Source organism: Arachis duranensis, chromosome 9 (genome assembly GCF_000817695.3).
Source record: "Arachis duranensis cultivar V14167 chromosome 9, aradu.V14167.gnm2.J7QH, whole genome shotgun sequence".
NCBI classification, from domain to species: domain Eukaryota; kingdom Viridiplantae; phylum Streptophyta; class Magnoliopsida; order Fabales; family Fabaceae; genus Arachis; species Arachis duranensis.
Genome location: NC_029780.3, coordinates 8,563,107 through 8,583,725, shown reverse-complemented (window position 1 = coordinate 8,583,725; position 20,619 = coordinate 8,563,107). Strand labels below are relative to the sequence as shown.

Genomic DNA, 20,619 nt, shown 5'->3' with positions numbered 1-20,619 from the left:
CCCAGCCACCGTCAGCCCCCCAGCTGCCTCCACTCTTCTCTTCCTCACTGTCTCTGCTCGTCGCGAAGCTCCACCAGCCATCGTCACCCCCAGCCGCCGCCACTCTTGTGTTCACCATCTCTGTGTTCGTCGTAAAGCCCGCCTCTATGATCGTTGTCGTTGGCAGTGACAGAGGGTGCCGTCGTTGTCCTCGTCGTCGATCCTCTTCTCCTCTATGTCACGCAAACAGTTACTCAATCCTCTTCAAGCGCATCTCTCCTCCGTGAAATCACTGCTCGGGGACTCGCTGTCGCAAAATGATCCTCTTCCGAGCTTACTCTATCACCGCCGTTTCTCCTTCGCCCTGTCTCTGGTAATAATTAAGCCACTGCTTCTTCAGTTTCAATTTCTAAGATTCTGGCTTCTAAATTGGGATTGTGTTTTGAGTTGGATTGCTGCTCATGTGGTTTTGAATTTAGTTTGGAGGTTAACTTTGGATTGTTTTGGTTAGGTTTTCTGTTTCTAGATTCTCTGGATTTGGATTTGGATTTAGATTTTGAATTTAGTCGTTTATTGAATGTTTAAGTTGTGAGTTGCTGAATGATTCTGTTCAATATTTTTTCCTGAGTTAATTTTGTTCATGATTTTTTTTGTTGTATGTTAAAGATAGAACAATCACAAAGTGGTCAACAACCACTAGATGATTATTGATAATTGATAACTTACACTTACATAATGCACCGAAGGTGTTTGAACCTTTGCTCATTTGAATGATACATATCTTTTGTGCACTTGATTATGTCATTGATTCTTGTCGGTGGAAAAAATCTTTTCTCCTCCTAGTAGGAAAACACAGCCTGTTGCCCACCAGAATAAGAGGCCAGTTTTCCATTCTGTCGAAATCTAAGGAAGAATCAACTTGGTGGTATCATATTTGGTTGCAAGAACAGTACATTGAAAGAATGATAATCTAAATAATTTTTTGGTTAGCCTTTTTTTTGCAACTGTTTGATTTTTATTATATTCTTTGTAATAGATACTAATAACAATTAAGATGTGATATTTATACTTATCCTTGTATACTAATAATTTGTTGTTTGTGAATTTCTAATATTAAATTATGAATAATTTATCATCTAAAATTGTGAAATTTTTAATTTTATTAAGTTAGAAATTATTAAATTTATATATTTAAAATTATATATAAATTTTTAAATAATTTTAATTAATATTTAATTAAATCGGTTGAACTCCGATTGAACTCCAATCAAACTAATAAACCATTAAGCCAATAACCTTATTGGTTTATTGAACGATCCGGTTCTCGCAATCTTGGTAACAACCCACTTCCACCATTATTTTACTTGGAACAAGAGATTCCACCAAATAGGGATGGCAAAAATCCCCAGCGGGGCGGGTATCCGCGGGGATTTACCCGTCACGGGGCGGATATGGGGACGATTTTGTACCCGCGGGGACGGGGGACGGGGCCCCGTATATTAAACGGTGCGGGGGCAGGGATAGAGATCCCCGCCCCGTGGAGACCCGTTTAAACTCCGTTTATGTAAAAAGACTAGAATATCCCATTTGTGTGTACTATAATTTTGTTAAGCATTTGTTATAATTATTGAATTAAGTTAAATATAATTTATATGATTATAATTAAGCATTTGTTATCATCTTCATTATCTTTGTTTGCTTTTTCTATTATAATTACTGTGATTTGGATAAGCATTTGTTATAATTATTCTAAATTTTTTATTATTTTACTGATTTTGAATTTTTGGTTAAGCATTTGAGTGCTATACATGTAATTCATAATATTAAAGTAGATATTGATGTAAGTAAAATACTAAATTATATACAATACTCAAAATTTGTTCTTCTTTTGAGCTGTAAGCCAATAAGGTTATATTTACTAAGAATATAATAAAGTTTAGGGTACAGTGCATGTCGCCCATAAATATTATGTAAACAGTACAACAACAATACTACATATATGATTGCGGATGTGTTAATATTCTTTAATGTTAATTTATGTATCAAAATCAATATCATACAATAATTACTTTTAACCTATACAGCATTAGTATAAAGATAATATTATATAGTTGTCCGGAAAAATTTCACTATAACTTAGTGTGTTGTGTGTTTGAAAATGTTTTACTACCATACGGTTTAACACTTATAATATAATTATTGTAGGAACCTCAAGAAAGATAATATTTTAATTTATTATTAATTACATTTAAGGTGATTTATATAAATTATATCATAATTATACATGATTTTTTAAAAATTAAAGAATTAAATTATTATATCATTAATTAGGTAATATATTTTTTTGAGGACACATATTTAAAAAATAATTCTAATAAAATAAAATTGTATGAGACATATAAGTCATTGTTAAATGTATTATTATTATTATTTGGTATTTGTATAGATGACAATAATATATTAATAATAATTTTTTTAAACACATATATTTTAAACATAAATACAAAAAAATGTATGTAACACGGATACATACACTATTAATATAATTATTGGAAAAGCTTTTAACTATATCAATACACATGTCAGTAATTTTTAATCGTTGATTTTAATTATATATATTATATATATATTTTATAATTAAAATCGATGATTAAAAATTACTGAAACATCGGTATAGCATTACATTTGACAATTTTCCTAATTATTGTAGGAACTATCTAATTTGAGGAAGTTAATATTACTAAAAAAACCTTTAATTAATAAAGAAGGAGAATAATATAATCACTTTTAGTTAACAAATTGCTCGTGGTTGGTGTAAGTGTGTAACTCTTGGGTTGTTGTGGACCTCGTGGTTGTATTTCTTTTAGTTTGTTTATGGAGGATGTTTAATTGTTTATGACTTCTACTCTTCTAGTGCTGGGGGTAGGTGTACTTAGATGCACCTGAACATTAGAGCAGGCTTTTATTTTTGTTATGTCTTTTATTTTGCTGAGATTCTTAGATTAAATGAGAAATTGTATTATATGTATTATTTTTTGGTATATTATTAAGTGTATATTTTTTTTTGGGTATAACAAAAAATAATTTATATTTTTAATTTTTTTTATCAATTAATTTAATATCATTGTGAAAACTTTACGCACTGAGATATACACAAAAATGTATATAATATTCTTCATCCGTTATATATATATTTAGTTGAAAAATAATATTTATGCCATTTTCTAAATATATATATTGTACATCTTACTTATTATATAATTAATATATTATATAATTTATTTTATTCATACAATAGTTTTATTTAAATAATATTTTATGAACATAAAATTAATTTTATTTATGTTGTCAACTTAAATTATATTTATATTTTAATATTCAAATTTTTTCAAAAAAAAATTTAAAATTAAACTAAATTGATTTGTTTCCCCTTCAAAGAAGATTAAGCCTCACTCTAAACTCCCCTAATTTACCAGTGTTAAACTCAAATTCTAATTATAAAATTAGTATCTCTTAATAGAATTTAATTTTGATGCAATGAGCATTCATGGGATTAATATAAAAAGGTAGTTAGATATGCTTGTGAAATTATTCTATAGACATCAAAATTAATTTTTTTTTAATAATAATAATAATTAAAAAAAAATCTGATAGCAACGAAGTAATTATTAACGAAGAAGAACAAGACGAACCTGTAGAAAAGCGTGATGGGTAGTGTCTGATAATAAATCCCAAAACTGAATCCATTCTCATCCAACGAATCAAATATCGTTTTCTGCGGCAGCCCTCCAACTAACTTCCCAGTGTCGTTGTTTGTCATTCCATACGACGTCGCAGAGTGTACGTACAGCCTGTTCGGTTGCGTCGCCGCGGGAACTGACGCAAACCAACTGTCGCAAACCGCAAACTCCTTAACCAACTCTGCATAGACCGGAACCCGGTCTGGTCTGAACCCATTCATAACCGCCTCCGTCCTCGGGGGCAGCTCCTCGTCGCCGTTCTTTGGCGGCTGCCTCACCGCATTTTGGACGAAGCCTTGCATTGTCGGCGGCAACTTATTCGCCGCCGAAGACTCACTCCATGGCTCTCCAAAGATTTGCTCGTAGATATCCTGGACGGCGTGTCCCGGGTCTGGATCAGTGTTGGCGGACCGGTCTCCAAATTGAATTCGGTTTGAGTTTGGGTCGGCGGTAGACATCGGATTTGATTCGGAACCGGTCACGCCATCGATCTCCGGGTTGAGGGACTTCATCCAACCAAGGATGTGGTCGAAGGAGCGGTTCTCCTGAACCAAAACGACAACGGTTTTGATTTTGGAGTGTCCTCCATTGTTGCCTGTGCTGGTTGAAGCCATGTTTGCGTGTGTTGACTGTTTGGTGTATTCTTCGATTTAGAAAGAGATAATCAGATAATCAGATAATTGAGCGGGTAAATATTGATTTAGATCACCTGCCTGTCACACGGTTTTATATTTTAGTTTATGTGTCTTCCCTATAAGAATCCGACACTTACTTTAAAATAAACCGGTTTTTTTATTTACAAAAAATATTATTTATATGCTAAAATCAGCCATTAAAATTAGTTACCAATGTATTTATGTATAAATATATATGTGGTTTAATTTATTTTTAATGTATATCTGTATTTCAATATACATTTTATAATATGATTGATTTTAGTGACTAATTTTAATGTACACTTAACATAACTCTTTTATTTATATAAATATTAAAAATATTTTAATTCTCTAAATACGCACAACGAAAAAAATATTGCCAAAATACGCATAGTCAATTCACGTCAAGCATTTGCACAATGGATTTTGTTACTATTTTATAAGTAACACCGCAAAATGGATTCAAATTGTTATAACCATTTCTGATGTGTCATTCATAAAATGAAAGGGTCCAATTTTTGCTTTGTTGTCTGTGAAATGGAAAATGTCATTTTTGCTTCATCACCTGCAAAATAGATAAAGCAAGAGAGCATAATAAACAAAGAACAACAGTATGAGAAAAAAGTAGAATAAAAAAAATAAAAAATAGAATAAATGAGATTATTTTTTTTATGACAAATATATATAACATGAATCTTAATTTAAAGAGAAAAAAGATGTATTTTAAAAAAGAAATGAAGAATAAACAGTGCTAGAGAAGAAAGAAGAAGAAGAAAAAACTATGGACAATACATAATATAATAAGTTGTCATATATTAAATTAGATTGGATTTGATCCAATATTTTTTTAACATTATAATAAGAATAATAATAAATATTTAATAAAATCTAATTTATAATTTAAAGTGTCAATCTTGATTTATTATTTGAATATTATAATTTAAAAATTTATTAATATCTTTTTTATTAGTGTTTTTTAAATTTGTAAATTTTAACTCTTTAAATAATAACACAATTAAATAAATATTAGTTAATTACGTAAAAGTTATTTAAAATTTAAAATGGTTATATTTTAATTATGGTTAGAATTTAAATATTTAATTAGAATTGAAATGTTAGAATTAAAATGTTAAATTTACAGTGGAATTTAAATTTTAAAAACTTCTATACTAAAGAAGTAAAGATGCAATCATATAACAATTTAAAATTTACAAACAAAATATTTTATTTAATCTGTATTTATTAATTAAAGAATTTGAATTTAAAAAATTAAAAAATATTAATAATAAAAAGATATTAATAAATTTTTAAATTAGTATTTAAATAATAAATAAGATTAAAATTTTAAATTATAAAAATTAAATTTTATTAAATATTTATTATTATTCTTATTATAGTGTTAAAAAAACAGGCCAAAGACTAATCCATCGCGAATCGGAGCTCCATTTAAGGGTTTGTCGCTGGCAAGATTCGAACTCCCGCACTTGCTTAAACGGACGAGTGAACTGACCACTCGACCAACCCAAATTGGTTTTATTTAATAGCTTTCAGTTATCAACTTCATGTGAAGTTGACTGCATATGAGTTTCACCTAAACAAATATTGGATCAGCCCAGTCTAATTTAACATATGACAACTCATTATATTATGTGTTGTCCTAGTTTCTTCTTCATTCTCCTTCTTCCTCCTCTAGGGCGTTTATTCTTCATTTCTTCTTCAAGATGATACATATTTGTCATAAAAAAATTAATCTCACTTATTTTATTATTCTTTTTTATTTTTTATTTTTTTTTACTCTACTATTTCCTTATACTCTTGTTCTTTGTTTATTATGCTCCCTTGCTTCACCTATTTTGCAGGTGATGAAGCAGACATGGGATCCTCCTATTTCATGGACGACACATCAGAAATGGTTTTAACACGTTTAAATCTATTTTGCGGGCACTACGTTTGAAATGATAGTAAAATTTATTTCGCAAATGCTTCACGTAAATTAGCTATGCGTACTATGAAATTAAAATATTTTTAATATTTATATAAATAAAAAAACCAAAATAAACCTATAAAATCGTTAAATTAATAATGAATAAAAATTTAAATAAATATACATCCAATTCTTAATGTGTGGTAGGACATGAAAAAGAAAATGGCAATGAGACAAGTGATCTCAATCCGGCAAATATCATAGTTTTAAGGGAAAAATTGGAGTAAATTATTCTTTTTACTCATAAAAATTTAGAATATTGTTAAATTTATCTACAAAATAATAAAATTAATTTTATATTTATAAAAAATAAATTTTTGCATACAAAATTATTTAAATTTTAAAAAATTATTTAAAATTTTAAAATTATCTTTTAATATATTTTAATTATAACTTTTAATTTTATTCTACATTATCATTCTTTCAATCTCAAATATTATCACCACTACTCAACTATTACTCTTATTTGCAATTACTACCATTACTTTCATTGTCATCATTATCAATATGGCAACATCACCATTGTCACCTCTTTTTTCTATCACCACCGCCATCACCAACTCTTGAACGACACAGTTCACTTCAATCCAACAAATATCTCCAACTAGCTCGAAACGATAATCAACAAAAACCCATAAAAAAAGTAACATTGAGATTGTTATCATAGATGGACATGTATTTTTTTCTGTTAAAATTGTGTTCATTAATATCAAGGTTATGAAAATCGAACCGGTCGAGTAACTAGTTCAATGGTTTAATGGTTCAACCGGAATCGAACCGTAATTGAACCGATTTAATTAAATATAAAAGAAAAAAAACTTAAAAAATAAAAATTTAATATATAACTTACCTACAATTTATTATTAAATATTCATGAAACATCAGAGTTTATAAAAAAAAATTGAAAACATTAATTTCTTTTCTTTTTCTGGATGATGAGGAAGGTCAAGGTCCAAAAACAACAAAAAACTAACACAAGCCTAATACAAAAGATCTAATACCAGCTAAATAAAAAAAGGAAAGGAATGAGGAACATTGGAAGAACTTCGAAGAAACTGATGTCCATCTCTTGAATCTGACATTCTCTTGCCAAAAAAAAATTATCAGATCATTCAATCCAATTTGTCCAATATAATACAGAACAACATAACTCAGAAATTAATTAACCAAAAAGCATAACCATTAACTAAGAAAAACAACAAACAACAATAAAAAAAGTTAATCCAGAAAAACAATCAACTCGCAAAAATGAAATTGAAGCAATGGAAGACTGGAGACTATACAAAATTAACTCAGAAATTTATCAATAATCAACAGTAATTAACTCAACAAAAACAACCTCCCCTGTTAACAAAATCACCAATCAAGGAAGAGAACATCGGCAGCACAGGAAGAGAACCGCGATTGTGTGAACGCCGGAGCCGACGTAAGTTTTTGACGATGGAGAAGGTGGTGAGGGTGAGTGTGGGTACTGGCTAAGGCTATGAACTCTGATTTTGATTCCTCAATGCATGCGACTAGGGTGAGGGTGAGAGAGAGTGAAGTTAGAGAGAGAGCTTGAAGAGAGATGTCGAGAGGAGAACGAACCACTGTGATGACAAGAAAAGGATTGCGATTGAAAACGAAGAGCACCGGCAAGAAAACGAACGTGCCCGTGGATTCTGCGCACGTGAGTGACGCCGATGGGAGAAGTGGGTGGCTCGGTTGAGGCTAGTCCGGCGGCGACGGCAGCCTCTGTTTGATGGAGAGTATCTCGGCAATGGAGAAGAGGGATCCTAGCATGCTCCTATGCTCTGATAGGGTTTAGGGTTGGGTTTGTGAGAGAGAGAAGGGGGAGGGGGTATGTTGCTTTTTGCCTTTTTATTTTCGAGCAAAACGACGCCGTCTCCATGTCCATAGCGAACCGGGCCTTTAAAAAACCCGTTCGGTTTGATTGGTTCGTCGGTTAACCGTCGGTTCGATCGATTTTTTAACCGGTTTTCTACAACACAATTTTGGAGATCAATCGGACCGGCCAAATGACCGGTTCTCGATTAATCCGGTCGAACCGGCCGGTCCGGTCCGATTTTCAGAACACTGATTAATATATCTTTCTCCACCTCTTCCTCCTCCCCCGTTACTGTAGTAACACTCCGTCGACTCCTTCTCCTCCATTTCCTTCCTGTCCCAAACTGAATCCTTCACCATTACAACTTCCTTGGATAAGACTTTCGAGGATAGTTTCTTCTCTGACTACGACCTCAAGTCCATCGCAGGCAAGGCAATATACACTGTCACTGCCGCCACCACCAATTTTCTATCTCCTTCCTCCAAGCGCGTGAAACCCTCACCCGCCGAGTCGTCCTCGACTCAGCCATTCATCTTGGTTGACTCACAATGGAATCCAATTTGTTCACACACTCATGGCGTGTGCGAAGGCAGTCCACTAGAACAACTTACCTCTTGCGAAGGCACTCATAAAGCAGATCGAGTTCTTGGCGTATCTCAGGTTGGAGTAACCATGTGCAAAGTAATCACCTATTTTGCCGAAGTCCTCACTTGCCGGATCTACGGTTTAATCCTGAAGAACCCAATTCATCACTCGTAAAGGATTATTCGCAAACAACTTGTCGAATCTTGATGCCTCGATGCTGGAGCTAAGGCCAACTGAGACCGAGGCGGTGATAGTTCTCCATCCCAAAGATGAGGTAGAGGATGGGCTCGTTGGAGATGATTCGAGGGAGATGAGATAATGTGATGATGGTAGTGGTAAAGAGAAGGAGATGGTGATGGTGGTGATGGTAATGGTGACGGTGGCAGTGATAGCGGTAGTCGGGGATGAGAGTGGTAGTTGGGTGGTGGTGGAATTTAAAATTGGAGGAGCCGTGGTGTGGAATAAAATTAGAAGTTAGAATTATGTTATATTAGGGGGTAGTTTGATAATTTTAAATAATTTTTTAAGATTTATATAATTTTGTATGCAAAAAATCATCTTTCATGAGTATAAAGTTAATTTTATTTTTTTTCTGTGGATAAATTTATCAGCGTTCTAATTTTTTTGTGGATAAAAATAATAATTTACTCGAAATTGGGTATTAACTTTTTTTTTGTCAATAATGATTAGAATTTAATTTTGATGCGCTATCAGATAAAATAGTTTTATACGTACATCCAATTATGCGATGTCATATCAGTAAAAATAACTATTTTTACATTAATCACGTGAGTAGTCGTTCAAAATAACGAACGTAATTGTACGACTCTGTAAAACATTTTACATTATTAGTGTATCAAAATTAAACTCTAATTATTAATCAATATTTATCTTTTTTTTTTTACCAGATTCTTAACTTTTTTTTTCTCATCTACTATTATATTGATTTATCATATTTTTAAAAAATAAAAAACTTAATTGAGCTGTTCAGTGAAACTGAGTCTAAATTTCTTATCAATTGAAGAGCAAGGTAATAAACGGGAAATTTTTTAGTTGATTGAAAAGTTAGTGCAAAATCGTAATTAGCAAAAGTGCAAAACTGTAAAACCGAATATAAGCATGGATTTTAGAGTGGGGCCAGCAAACAAAGCTTCTGGCTCGATCTTCTTCTCCGTGGCTCTCCGGCACCCTCAAACTCCAAGAGCAAAATCACGACCGAAGGGGAAGCTTAAATCCCAAACTCGTCCGATTCCGCGAGTTAACTCGCGATTCTCACTGCTTTCTGGTTGATGACAAGAACAATCACGTGATACTTCACTTTACAAATTGCAATATCCTCTGCAATTCGATTCCAAGGTTCCAGAAATAAAGAAAAAACACATCGTTGTTATGGCTTCTTACACCAAACCCGACGATGATCAGGTTCATAATCTTCTCTTAAAAGTTCTTTGTTTTCTTCACTCATTTTCAGCGTTTTTCACTTTACCTACTCCCAATTTTGCTCATCTTCCATGCCTCAACACCGGCCACTTGAAATGTGGGCTTTCAATTAGTTTTATTAGTTTTTAACTCACCCACACACCATTTCAAGACAACAGTTACACAATCTGAGGTGTGAAGCTTCACATAGGTTCTGGTGCTAACTTGAATAGGTCTTGTTCTGCATAGTTATTAATTGCTTTGATGTTTCTGTTATTTTGTGTCAAAGTGTGATACTTTACTGATTAATTCTCATTTTTGGGATGTTTCAACTATTGTTCTTAATATTTTCCTTTCATTATTTTTTTCTTTTTCAAAATGTTAGTTTGTCTCTTAATACTTCATTTTAATTTGATAGGTTTTGGTAGAGCAAAAGTCGTCTACAAGGGTTATCATACTGAACAGGACAAGACAATTGAATGCCCTCTCTTTTTATATGGTACAGCAATCCACTATGATGTTGCACAATGCATTATCATCTGAAATTAAACACTTGTTTATAGGGCAATTAACTTGCTGAATGCTTTTTCTGATAAATTGTTTTCGCTTGAATGTTACTAGAAACACTTGGACCTTTGAGCTGAGCTTTCTTTTTAAAATTATCTTCTTTGATTGTGAAATTTTTGTATAGACTTGTAAGTCATAATGTTTTCTAATTGTTTCCTTGCATTTTCTGTTATCTTCATGAGGTTGGCTTGTCATGAAATACAAGTATACTTCCCAAGAAAACATATTAGGAAACTGAAAATCGTTTCTGACTTCTGACTTCTTCCATAAACATCTATCTGAATTCTTTGGAAAAACTTTTGTTTGTATATTTAAAAGTTATGTAGTTCTGCTTACATTTCATTGTTCTTATTTTTGTCTGTGTTATTTTTCTGTCTTCTTCGTGCAGGTATCTCGGCTACTGGAAATTTTTTTAGAAGATGAGGGAAATCCTGATATTAAGTTGGTTATCATGAAGGTAATTTGAATTTCTTTTTTAATGAGCTCATTAAAAAATACAAATATGAATGGAATAATGATGAATACACTACTGAATCTGTTCTTAAGAGAAGCTACTTATACTTTTCAAATAATATATGTAAATGTGTGTTCCAAATTTACAATTAGAGAGAAGAGTCACGGATGAAAATATAGTCATAGTTGAATATGTATCATGATCTTCTCATTGTCTAAGAGAATTTGGCATGTCTTGTGGATACTTGCATCAGGGAAATGGCAGAGCATTCTGTGCTGGTGGTGATGTTTCAGCTGTTGTTCGTGATGTGAAAGGAGGTATGTTCTCTTCTTATTTTCTAATTGTTATTGATAAAGGAGGAATTTTATTAGAGAAAGTATGATATAGGAAGCTGATTAGATATGAAAACTATTCACTGTATTGAATCATTGCATATTTGCATTTGTTCAATAGAGAGAGAGTATTCAATCAAGTTGTTTTGCATGTGTTTTAAAATATAGGGTCCAATTTCATTGCAAAACTAATAGTATTCATATTGCAATTATGAAATAGGTGACTGGAGGTTGGGTGCAAAATTTTTTGAGAATGAATTTAAATTGAATTACTTGATGGCAACATATAGTAAGCCACAGGTAAGTTTTTCTTATTTAGCAACATTTTACTTTCATTAATCTAACATACGTACCATTAAAGTACATTTTTTGTTTTGGGAAAAAAAAAAACTTTTGAAGGTTTCAATTCTTAATGGAATTGTCATGGGAGGTGGTGCTGGTGCTTCTATACATGGTAGATTTCGTGTAGCTACTGAGAAAACAGTAAGTTTCAAATAAGCTATTAAATACTGAATTCTATATGTGGTTTCAAATTCTAGTTGAGCTGTTAATTTGATTAGTATGATGAATCTTATCCTATCTTTCCAGGGTATGTTAAATGACAAGTATGTTATGATAAACTAAAAACTCTGGAATATTTTGTATTTTGAATGTGATCAACCATCTTTTCCAAAAATTTAAGCTATGAGGTAGTTCATGACTAGTTTGTATCCCGAAATTCCCCATCATGCAATAGTCCTTGAGTCTGAATGGTGGACAATGCACATATCCGTTCAGCCATATGTTGAATTTAAAATTCGTATAGGAAAATGAGAGGAAAAAGGGTTGAACTTTGGACTATGTTAGCAATCGTAATGTATACGGTGATGGGGATTTGGGTAATAACGTTAACTATCCCTTGTAATCTTGCTACTGATAAATTGGGAAGGCCTATAGTGTGGTGTATAATAGGAAAAGTAGGAAGGCTGGGAGGGTGAGAGGAGGGGCGTGTGACCCATGAGGGACTAATAACTTAATCTGCTGGCTGGCAGGTTAATGGGAAGAGGTGAGGATTTATTATTTCTATTAGGATGAGGGAAAATATGGGTGGGTGGTTGATGTGGGGGCATCCAAAAAGGGAGAATTTGGAATAGAATTAGGAGGGCTGGGTCTCTCCAGCATCTAGTGTTACCTCACTGTTCAATTTCAAAGCTCAAATTGGGACTCATCCATACCCCACTTGTATTCTGCAATATTCAGGTCAGGAAGGAATTCGAGGGTTTAATAACTCACAACCTTATATTGCCTCTCATTTTGTCACCCAAATCGAGTGATTTTTTAATGAGATTTTGATATCATTTATGTTGAAATGTCTGATATCATTGCTCAGTATCATTAGGAATATTTGTGGATATTTTAGTTTCGTCATTTCTTTACTATTTCCTCTTCTCTCTAATATGAATTTTTGTTTTAACTTCATGATGGACTTATATTGGTGGACTATTTGCAGGTTTTTGCAATGCCAGAAACAGAGTTGGGTCTATTTCCTGATGTAGGTTCCTCATATTTCTTGTCTAGATTGCCTGGATTTTTCGGTATGCATGTTACACCTTATATCCTCTATCAATTCAATTGGTTCTTACTATATTTTATTTATATTTACTTATTTTTAATCTTTTGACTGTTTGACACTTATGAATTCTGCTGCATACGTCGGTGACACTTTTTATCAGCCAATTAATATCAAATTTTTTTTTTATTGTCCAGTTAATGTCATCAATGCTTAGAGTTACCTTCTCTTTTGTGATAATGAGCATGAATCCATATTTATGGGTTTAACTACCATCATCCTTTTTTTTACTTTCTCTCTCTTCTTTTCCATTTCTTATTTCCTTTTATGTTTTTACATTATAAAGATCAAGAGGTGGTGGCAAACTCATAGATAAGGTTCATGTGTCATTACTCTTTCTTTTGTTGGTGGTATGGGGGAGAGAGAGAGGAGGCTGGAATTGTTAATGCTCTCAGCATTCTTTATGACTAACAGAGAAATTGTAATAACATTTCATTTCCTTTTTTCCTTTCTAATGAAAACGATTTGCAGGAGAATATGTTGGTCTCATAGGTGCTAGGTTGGATGGCGCAGAAATGCTTACTTGTGGTCTTGCAACACATTTTGTCCCTTCATCAGTATGCTATTTTTCACTATAATTTTGTGCTTATTCTGATGATCTGTGCATTTGTTAACTAGATATCTAACCTTAAGTTATAAGAATGTTAATCTGCTGAAAATTTATTGTAGCTTTGAAATAAAATGGTTATACAAAATGGTTTCACACCCATGGGATGTTAACCTTAGGAAGTTAGAGATGCTTGTCATTTGTTTCTTAGAGTCAGAACATTCTCTATTACCTAATAGTATATTTATATCAAGGTATGTAAAATTGGACTGGGAATAGTGACTTGGGAATAATATAAGCAATACTCATAAAAGAGGGGCTTTTTTCCCTCAGTATTCAGGACTATTATTCCTGGGTATAATATTCTTGGGGATATAATTCCTGTGTATAGTATTATGTACCTTCAAACAAATACTTGAGCAGAGTGTGTTCCTGCTAAGCAACATGGCTACAATACAACACCAAGGAAATCCTTCTTTATATATGGAGGTGAAGTGTTTAAATTAAGTTTCTATCAGCTATCGTAACCAATAAGAGAAGAGTAATTTGCGAATCCTATTCTTGCTATTAAAGACACCTTTTAAATGCTTTTGATGCATAGGAGTTTGCTTATCAATCCATTGCTTTGTGTTTTTAAATTTGATATGCCATTTTATGGTTTTGTATAACTCATCCATGGTAGAATCCTTGTTAAAAATTTGTTCCTAAAACTTATCCAAGCTAGCTACTGGAAGATTTATTTTAAACAAAGCAAATCTTACATTATTGTGATGTCATGTCTATAAGTAGTTCTTTCTTTGCTGATTTAATCCTATGTTTTCTGACTTTTCCTGATTTATTGCTTTTTATAATCAATGAACAGAAATTGCCGTTACTGGAAGAATCATTGTACAAGGTAGAAAACAATGACGCAACTGCAGTGTCTGCAATCATTGATAAGTACTCAGAGCAACCTTCCCTGAAAGAGGACAGTGTTTACCACAGGTCTGTATGTAATATCCGTTCGAGAATGAATTAATTTTATTTGAGATAGAAAGTGATAGAAATAGAAGAATGGAAATGTCACTGTTGATAACTATTCACCCAGTGATTTCAGTAAAATATATTCCTCAATGTTTCACTCAAACCAAAAATCAAGTCAGGTATAAATCCAATACCAATATGTAGTAATTACAAGATTGATAAGGAACTTCAAGAAACTGTAGAGAAGAAGATGTGAACTAACAGGTGATAGGAAAGTTGAAGAAGGGTATCTTCAGGAACAAAACTGATTTATACTACATTACTACTCTTGAGTCATGAGCAATTTGTCTGCAAAATGAACAAATGCGATGTATCAAGCCAGGAATGGGGAAGAGAAATAGAATTCCAGAGATGGAAGACTAACGAGAGACATACTAATTTCTTGAAGCCACTATAGCCGTATTCTTCCGTTTTGGTCACCACATAGTCTCTGAGCTTGTGGTGACCAACGAGAGGCATACTAATTTCTTGAAGCCACTATAGCTGTATTCTTCCGTTTTGGTCACCACAGTCTCTGAGCTTGGAGTTGGTTATTTTGGTTCTGTGACCCTTGCCCATTTCTACTACTTGTGGATCCGAGCCACATGTTCCTCAGTGTTTTGCTGGTTGTTTCCCTTATTGCCCTTTTGTATCATAAGAGGAAACAACCTTGAGAAAAGATAACCGAGAAAGGAAATGATAAATAGTGACACTATATTAGAGTTTGCTGAACTCCATAGAGAAAACATGAAATTGATTCTATTGCAACAAATTTGCGGTGAAGTGCATATGTGGGAATTCCGTTCAGTTGGAATATAAAAAAGATCTCATTACTATAATTATATGTTAAAATGTACTTTTGATGATATATTTGGTATGTTTTGTTTTATTTTTCATAACGTTTGTAATTTATTCTCTGCTTACGAGCAGCAGAGATTTGAACATTCAACATCTTACTACCTACCCTCCCAATATATAAATGGGAATCTTTTCTATATATTAATCAAGGTAATGTGAAGGATTTAACCGTTGTATTGAAAAACAAAAAATATTTCCAACTTTAATTTTGTTAATCCAATCTGTTAGTATGGTGCTTATTTATTTTCTTTATTGTTATTTAATGATAAAGCATGCTTAATGCTTATTATGGTCACTTTATAGCAGGATGGATGCCATCAATAGGTGTTTCTCTAGAAAAACAGTTGAAGAAATATTATATTATCTTGTAAGTCATGTTTTAAGTTCTGCTGTTAAAAATACTTGTTTGATAAATAACTTTCAGCATTATCAAGAACAAACTTTCTTGATTAGCAACAATAATTTTGTCTTTTTTTTATAGGAGATGGAAGCTATGAATAATAAGGCTGATAATTGGGCTTCTGCCACTATTCAAACCTTGAAGAAAGCTTCTCCAACAAGCCTGAAAGTATTTCTTAAATTGGTATTTCTCCAGAAAGCATTAAATACTTCTATTTTATGTCATCTAAAGAAGCTCAATATGTCACATAAGATGCTTACATAAAGTCACAAGAGTAAGAGCTCCGTCTAGCCTTTTTTTGTGGGGGGGACCGAAAAAAAGAATATTTGCCTGATTAGAGAACAACACATATCAAGATATCTCTTTCCATTGTTATCTTCTCATGTTGTATTCATTTCTTTGTATTTCTGTTGGCCTTTTCAGATTAGAAAAGCCAGACTCCAAGGTGTTGGTCAATGCCTTGTTACCGACTATAGAGTTGTATGTCATGTTCTGCAAGGACGCTACAGCAAAGATTTCTTTGAGGTTGTGTTGATTCCTATACATTTTTTTTTTTTATTTTGAGCTTTAGTTATTGTTTTCCCATGCATTACTCAATAGTTGTTATGCCTTGGTGCAGGGTTGCAGAGCTATACTAATAGATAAAGACAGAAAGCCAAAGGTGAGTAACCTTGTTGATTTCTTATCACATTTTCTGATATATTAATAAATAATAACTTTCTTCATGTCTGGATAAGCTGCACAAAAAATGATATGTTCACACAAAAAAATCTGTCACCAAATCAGCCACCATTTATTTGTATATAAATATATGTATTGTTTAACTCATTTTTAATGTGCATTTTGTATTTAACATGTATTCTATACGAGTAGCTGATTTGGTAGCTGATCTTTTGTCTTCACATAGCATGATTAAAATTGCACTAATTTCTCCTAAGGTGACAATGCATACACCACCTTTGATTTGTAATGTCTACAATGGCCATTAGCCTCCATTAGTCTATGAAAATTATCTTTGGCACACAAATATGGAGATGGTGAGACAGTAGAGATGGAGACAGAAGTGTGAAATTCAGAATATATGACTATATCTATCTCACCTACCAAACAAGTTATCGTACTTGCTGTCTCTGTATTTATCATAGAGAGATATTAAAACACTATTTAGTTTCAAGAAAAGGAAAGCCAAAGTCGGTATCAGATTTTATTTTATGAAATACATAGGTACCAAGTATCACATAATTTATGAATACAGAAGTAACATCATCTAACTTTAGAGGAGGCAAATGTAATTGACCTTTGAAATGGTGATTCTTTGTTCTTCTTGTTGATGACAATGATGCTTTTCAGTGGGAGCCTTCAAGATTGGAGCTTGTAAGTGATAGTGATGTTGACGGTTACTTCTCGAAGCTTGACGATGAAGGATGGAAGGATTTGGAGCTTCCCGAGAGGCTCAACAATTTGCCTCCATATGTTATTTCAAAGCTTTAAGACGATCCTGTCTCATTACAGTGTTCAATGGATTCTTGAATGTTTATTTTGGCGATTTATATGGATTGGCATGGTATAAGTATTAGGCTTGTAAATGATGTTTGATTAAGAATAAATGATGTAGGACTTCCAAATTTGTGTAGTTTTATCACTATATTTCTTCTCCAAATATATTTGGTGTTAAATTTGTTATAGATTGAAGATAAAATGTTTAGCTTATATTTAAATGATATGAGAGTAGCAAGTTTGAGTTATCTAATTTGGATTCAGTTTGACTCACTTCTTCCAGCTTTAGCTAAAAGTATTTAATTATCAATTATCCCTCACTTTAATTAAGCAATTAGAAGTATGTATAATATATCTTTTTTAATCTACAAAAAGTTATATTAGTTGCAACCAAAATTAACGATCTAGACAGAAGTAAATATTTATTTAGAAAAATTAGTGTTTGAATTTTATTTAAGTTATATGCACTAATATGTGATAATTTTTAAATCGAATCATGTTTATATATATACAAGTATAATAACTCGTGCCATACACGTGGTAAGATTAAAATGATAATTTTAAATTAATCTATTAAAATAAATTTGAATTGTAATAATTTAATTAATAAATAAATAATATGACGTGTATTGCTCATTATTTTTAATATGGTATTAAGTGTATTAACTTGAATGTAGCTATTAAATATATAAAAATTATGTTTAAATTATGAATTCTCTAAATAAAATTATCTCATTTAAAATATTTAAATTATGATTTCAATTATAAATTACAAGTATGATTTAAAATTTTTTTTTGATATAATATTATATTTTTTCCATTTCACTATTAATATACTAATATTGCAAGTTTAAATTACAGTATCTTACTAAATTTTGACTGAAAAAAATATAATTATGTGTTTCTATCATTCAATTTATTTATTACACCATGTACTAACATTAATGATATTTTAAAAAAAAATTATTGATAAAAATAGATATAATATGATTATAAATTAAATATAACATAAATAAATAAAATATATAAATAAATGCTAAATCGATATGCTTACCAATGCTTTTGTTAAATTTTGTAAATTAGAGAATAATTATGTATTCGGTTGTTTGGTGATCACATAGATAATCAAGTAATTAGATTATAAATTGATCCCACAGTGTGCATCTTATTTTTTTCTCATTTTTTGAATGAAAGCGAGAATTAAAAAAAATAAGTAGTAATACATAAAAAAAGATTTTGCACCACAACACATAATTATTACCAAAAGATATTTTTCATATTAAAATATTAAAATTTTATATACTGCAAATCATGAAGATCAATCACAATGTATTAGTCATTTCTCTCTATTTTTGACCATGATATAAATTTTTCTTTTTCAGACAAGAGTCTAATAACATCTATTTGAACAAAAAAATTGAATTAAAAGTACCAAATTAAGGACAAATGAGTGAATAATATAAGAAATTATAATTTTGTATGTGTATAAAATAAAGAGAATTTACTCATTTATTTTATGTTAAACGATAAAACTAATAGTAGTATATTAATAAAAGGATATACCTTTAAAAAAAAAAGTCATAATACAATTTCAAATATCTTTATAAATATATTCTTAAAATTTTTGTTATCAATAAAATAATGCTATTATACAATTTCTTGATGAAACTTAAAATTAAAAGGAAAATAGTTTTGTGTGGATTAATATAAATTAACTATGTACCAAATAAGTAGAATCGTTCATTTGTTTGTTTCAGTATATCAGCATGAGTAAGCGAATTAAAATGATTATCCAAAATTTTACAATCATCGGCCATATATATGTACTATACATGACTCATTCTTAAAAGATATTTTGCACGTGTGTGCAGTCGAAAGATATATTCCACTTGATTCCTCAATCTCAAAATTTGAGAAGAAATAGACCTTCTTTTCTAGCAATTTATTTTGAAACATTTTTATCAAATAATTCTTGATTGAACAATGAATTTTATCATATTGCAAAACAAATTAAATAGAAAAGCTATTAGTATCTACAGAACTATTAAAAAGAATTGTCTTTGACATGTGGAATGATGTACTTATTATAAAATTAACTTAAAATATGAATTACAGAGATTTATAAGAATTTAATTTTGATGCACTAACAGTGTAAAGTAGTTTTACACGTACATCCAATTACGCAATTACATACACTAAAAATAAATATTTTTCACATTGACCGCGTGAATGGTCATCCAAAAGAACAGATGTAATTGCACGATTGTGTAAAACGCTTAGTGCATCAAAATTAAACTCTATTTATAAACTAAACTTGGAAACAATTGCTCAACCAATGAAGAATAATAAATTAAAAAAAAAAGAATGCTTTGCTTCTTAGATTTAGACTCGGGAATCGCAAAAGAAATACTATATATAACCTTTAGTAATACAAAAATAATTATAAAAATTAATTATTGATATCAATATCAATTTACCACTATTAACATTACTACGTTAGTATCATAGTTTTGGCAATTAAAATTATATATTTATGTTTATTTTTTTATTTTTAATTATTGATATCTTAATCCTTTTAAAAATATGTTTTGCTTTTTTAAAATATAACGTGTGTACTGTTTAGACCTTTTCTATTATTATTATTATTATTATTATTATTATTATTATTATTAATTGATATCAATATCAATTTATCATCATTAATGTATGTATTAATTTGTCACTAATTATGCTTGATTAAGAATAATAATTAAAAAGTATTAATGATTGATAATTAGTATTAATTTGTATTAACGTATGTATCAACTTGCATAATGATCGAGAATTAGAATCATATAGATTAATATAATAATTAGAATGATTAAAGATATTTTCTTAAAATAAATTGAGAAGAGAGTAAATATAATTAAATATATTGAAAGTAGTGCTTCTATTTTAAAGAAAAAAAATTCATGACAAAATTAATTATATCTCATCTCTAATATTTCTAAAAATACATTAATATATCAATTAAACTAATAGTTAAAAAATAATTGTGGAGACTTATTAATAATTAATATCTAAAATAAATAAATTAAATAACAATAATTGAAAAGAACTATTTAACAAATGTGAGAAATAAAAATAAAAGAAATTGGTAAATAATAAATATAAATATATTAA

The 20,619-nt window shown here is 30.7% G+C and overlaps 2 protein-coding genes across 3 annotated transcripts in view; one reads left to right on the top strand and one right to left on the bottom strand.

Annotated features, from left to right (window-relative positions):
• The window catches only part of LOC107464507 (non-specific phospholipase C3), an 18,304-nt gene extending 13,913 nt beyond the window's left edge, over window positions 1–4,391 (bottom strand). Inside the window, exon 1 of the mRNA XM_016083429.3 lies at window positions 3,672–4,391. Within this exon, the coding sequence (XP_015938915.1) occupies window positions 3,672–4,333 (662 nt within the window). The 5' untranslated portion in view covers window positions 4,334–4,391. The remainder of the gene's footprint in view (window positions 1–3,671) is intronic.
• Window positions 4,392–9,900: 5,509 nt separating this feature from the next.
• LOC107464446 (3-hydroxyisobutyryl-CoA hydrolase 1) lies at window positions 9,901–17,705 on the top strand. 2 transcript variants are annotated; one of them, XM_016083361.3, is made up of 14 exons: window positions 9,901–10,194; window positions 10,610–10,690; window positions 11,147–11,215; window positions 11,466–11,529; window positions 11,765–11,844; window positions 11,944–12,027; window positions 13,034–13,118; window positions 13,625–13,710; window positions 14,563–14,684; window positions 15,867–15,927; window positions 16,042–16,143; window positions 16,384–16,485; window positions 16,580–16,621; window positions 17,311–17,705. In XM_016083361.3, the coding sequence occupies exons 1-14, from the start codon at window positions 10,162–10,164 to the stop codon at window positions 17,449–17,451; spliced, it is 1,152 nt and encodes a 383-aa protein (XP_015938847.1). In that variant the 5' UTR covers window positions 9,901–10,161; the 3' UTR covers window positions 17,452–17,705. The 2 variants fall into 2 exon arrangements, with proteins under 2 accessions (XP_015938847.1, XP_015938846.1); XM_016083360.3 differs by having other exon boundaries at window positions 15,864–15,927.
• Window positions 17,706–20,619: the final 2,914 nt, after the last annotated feature.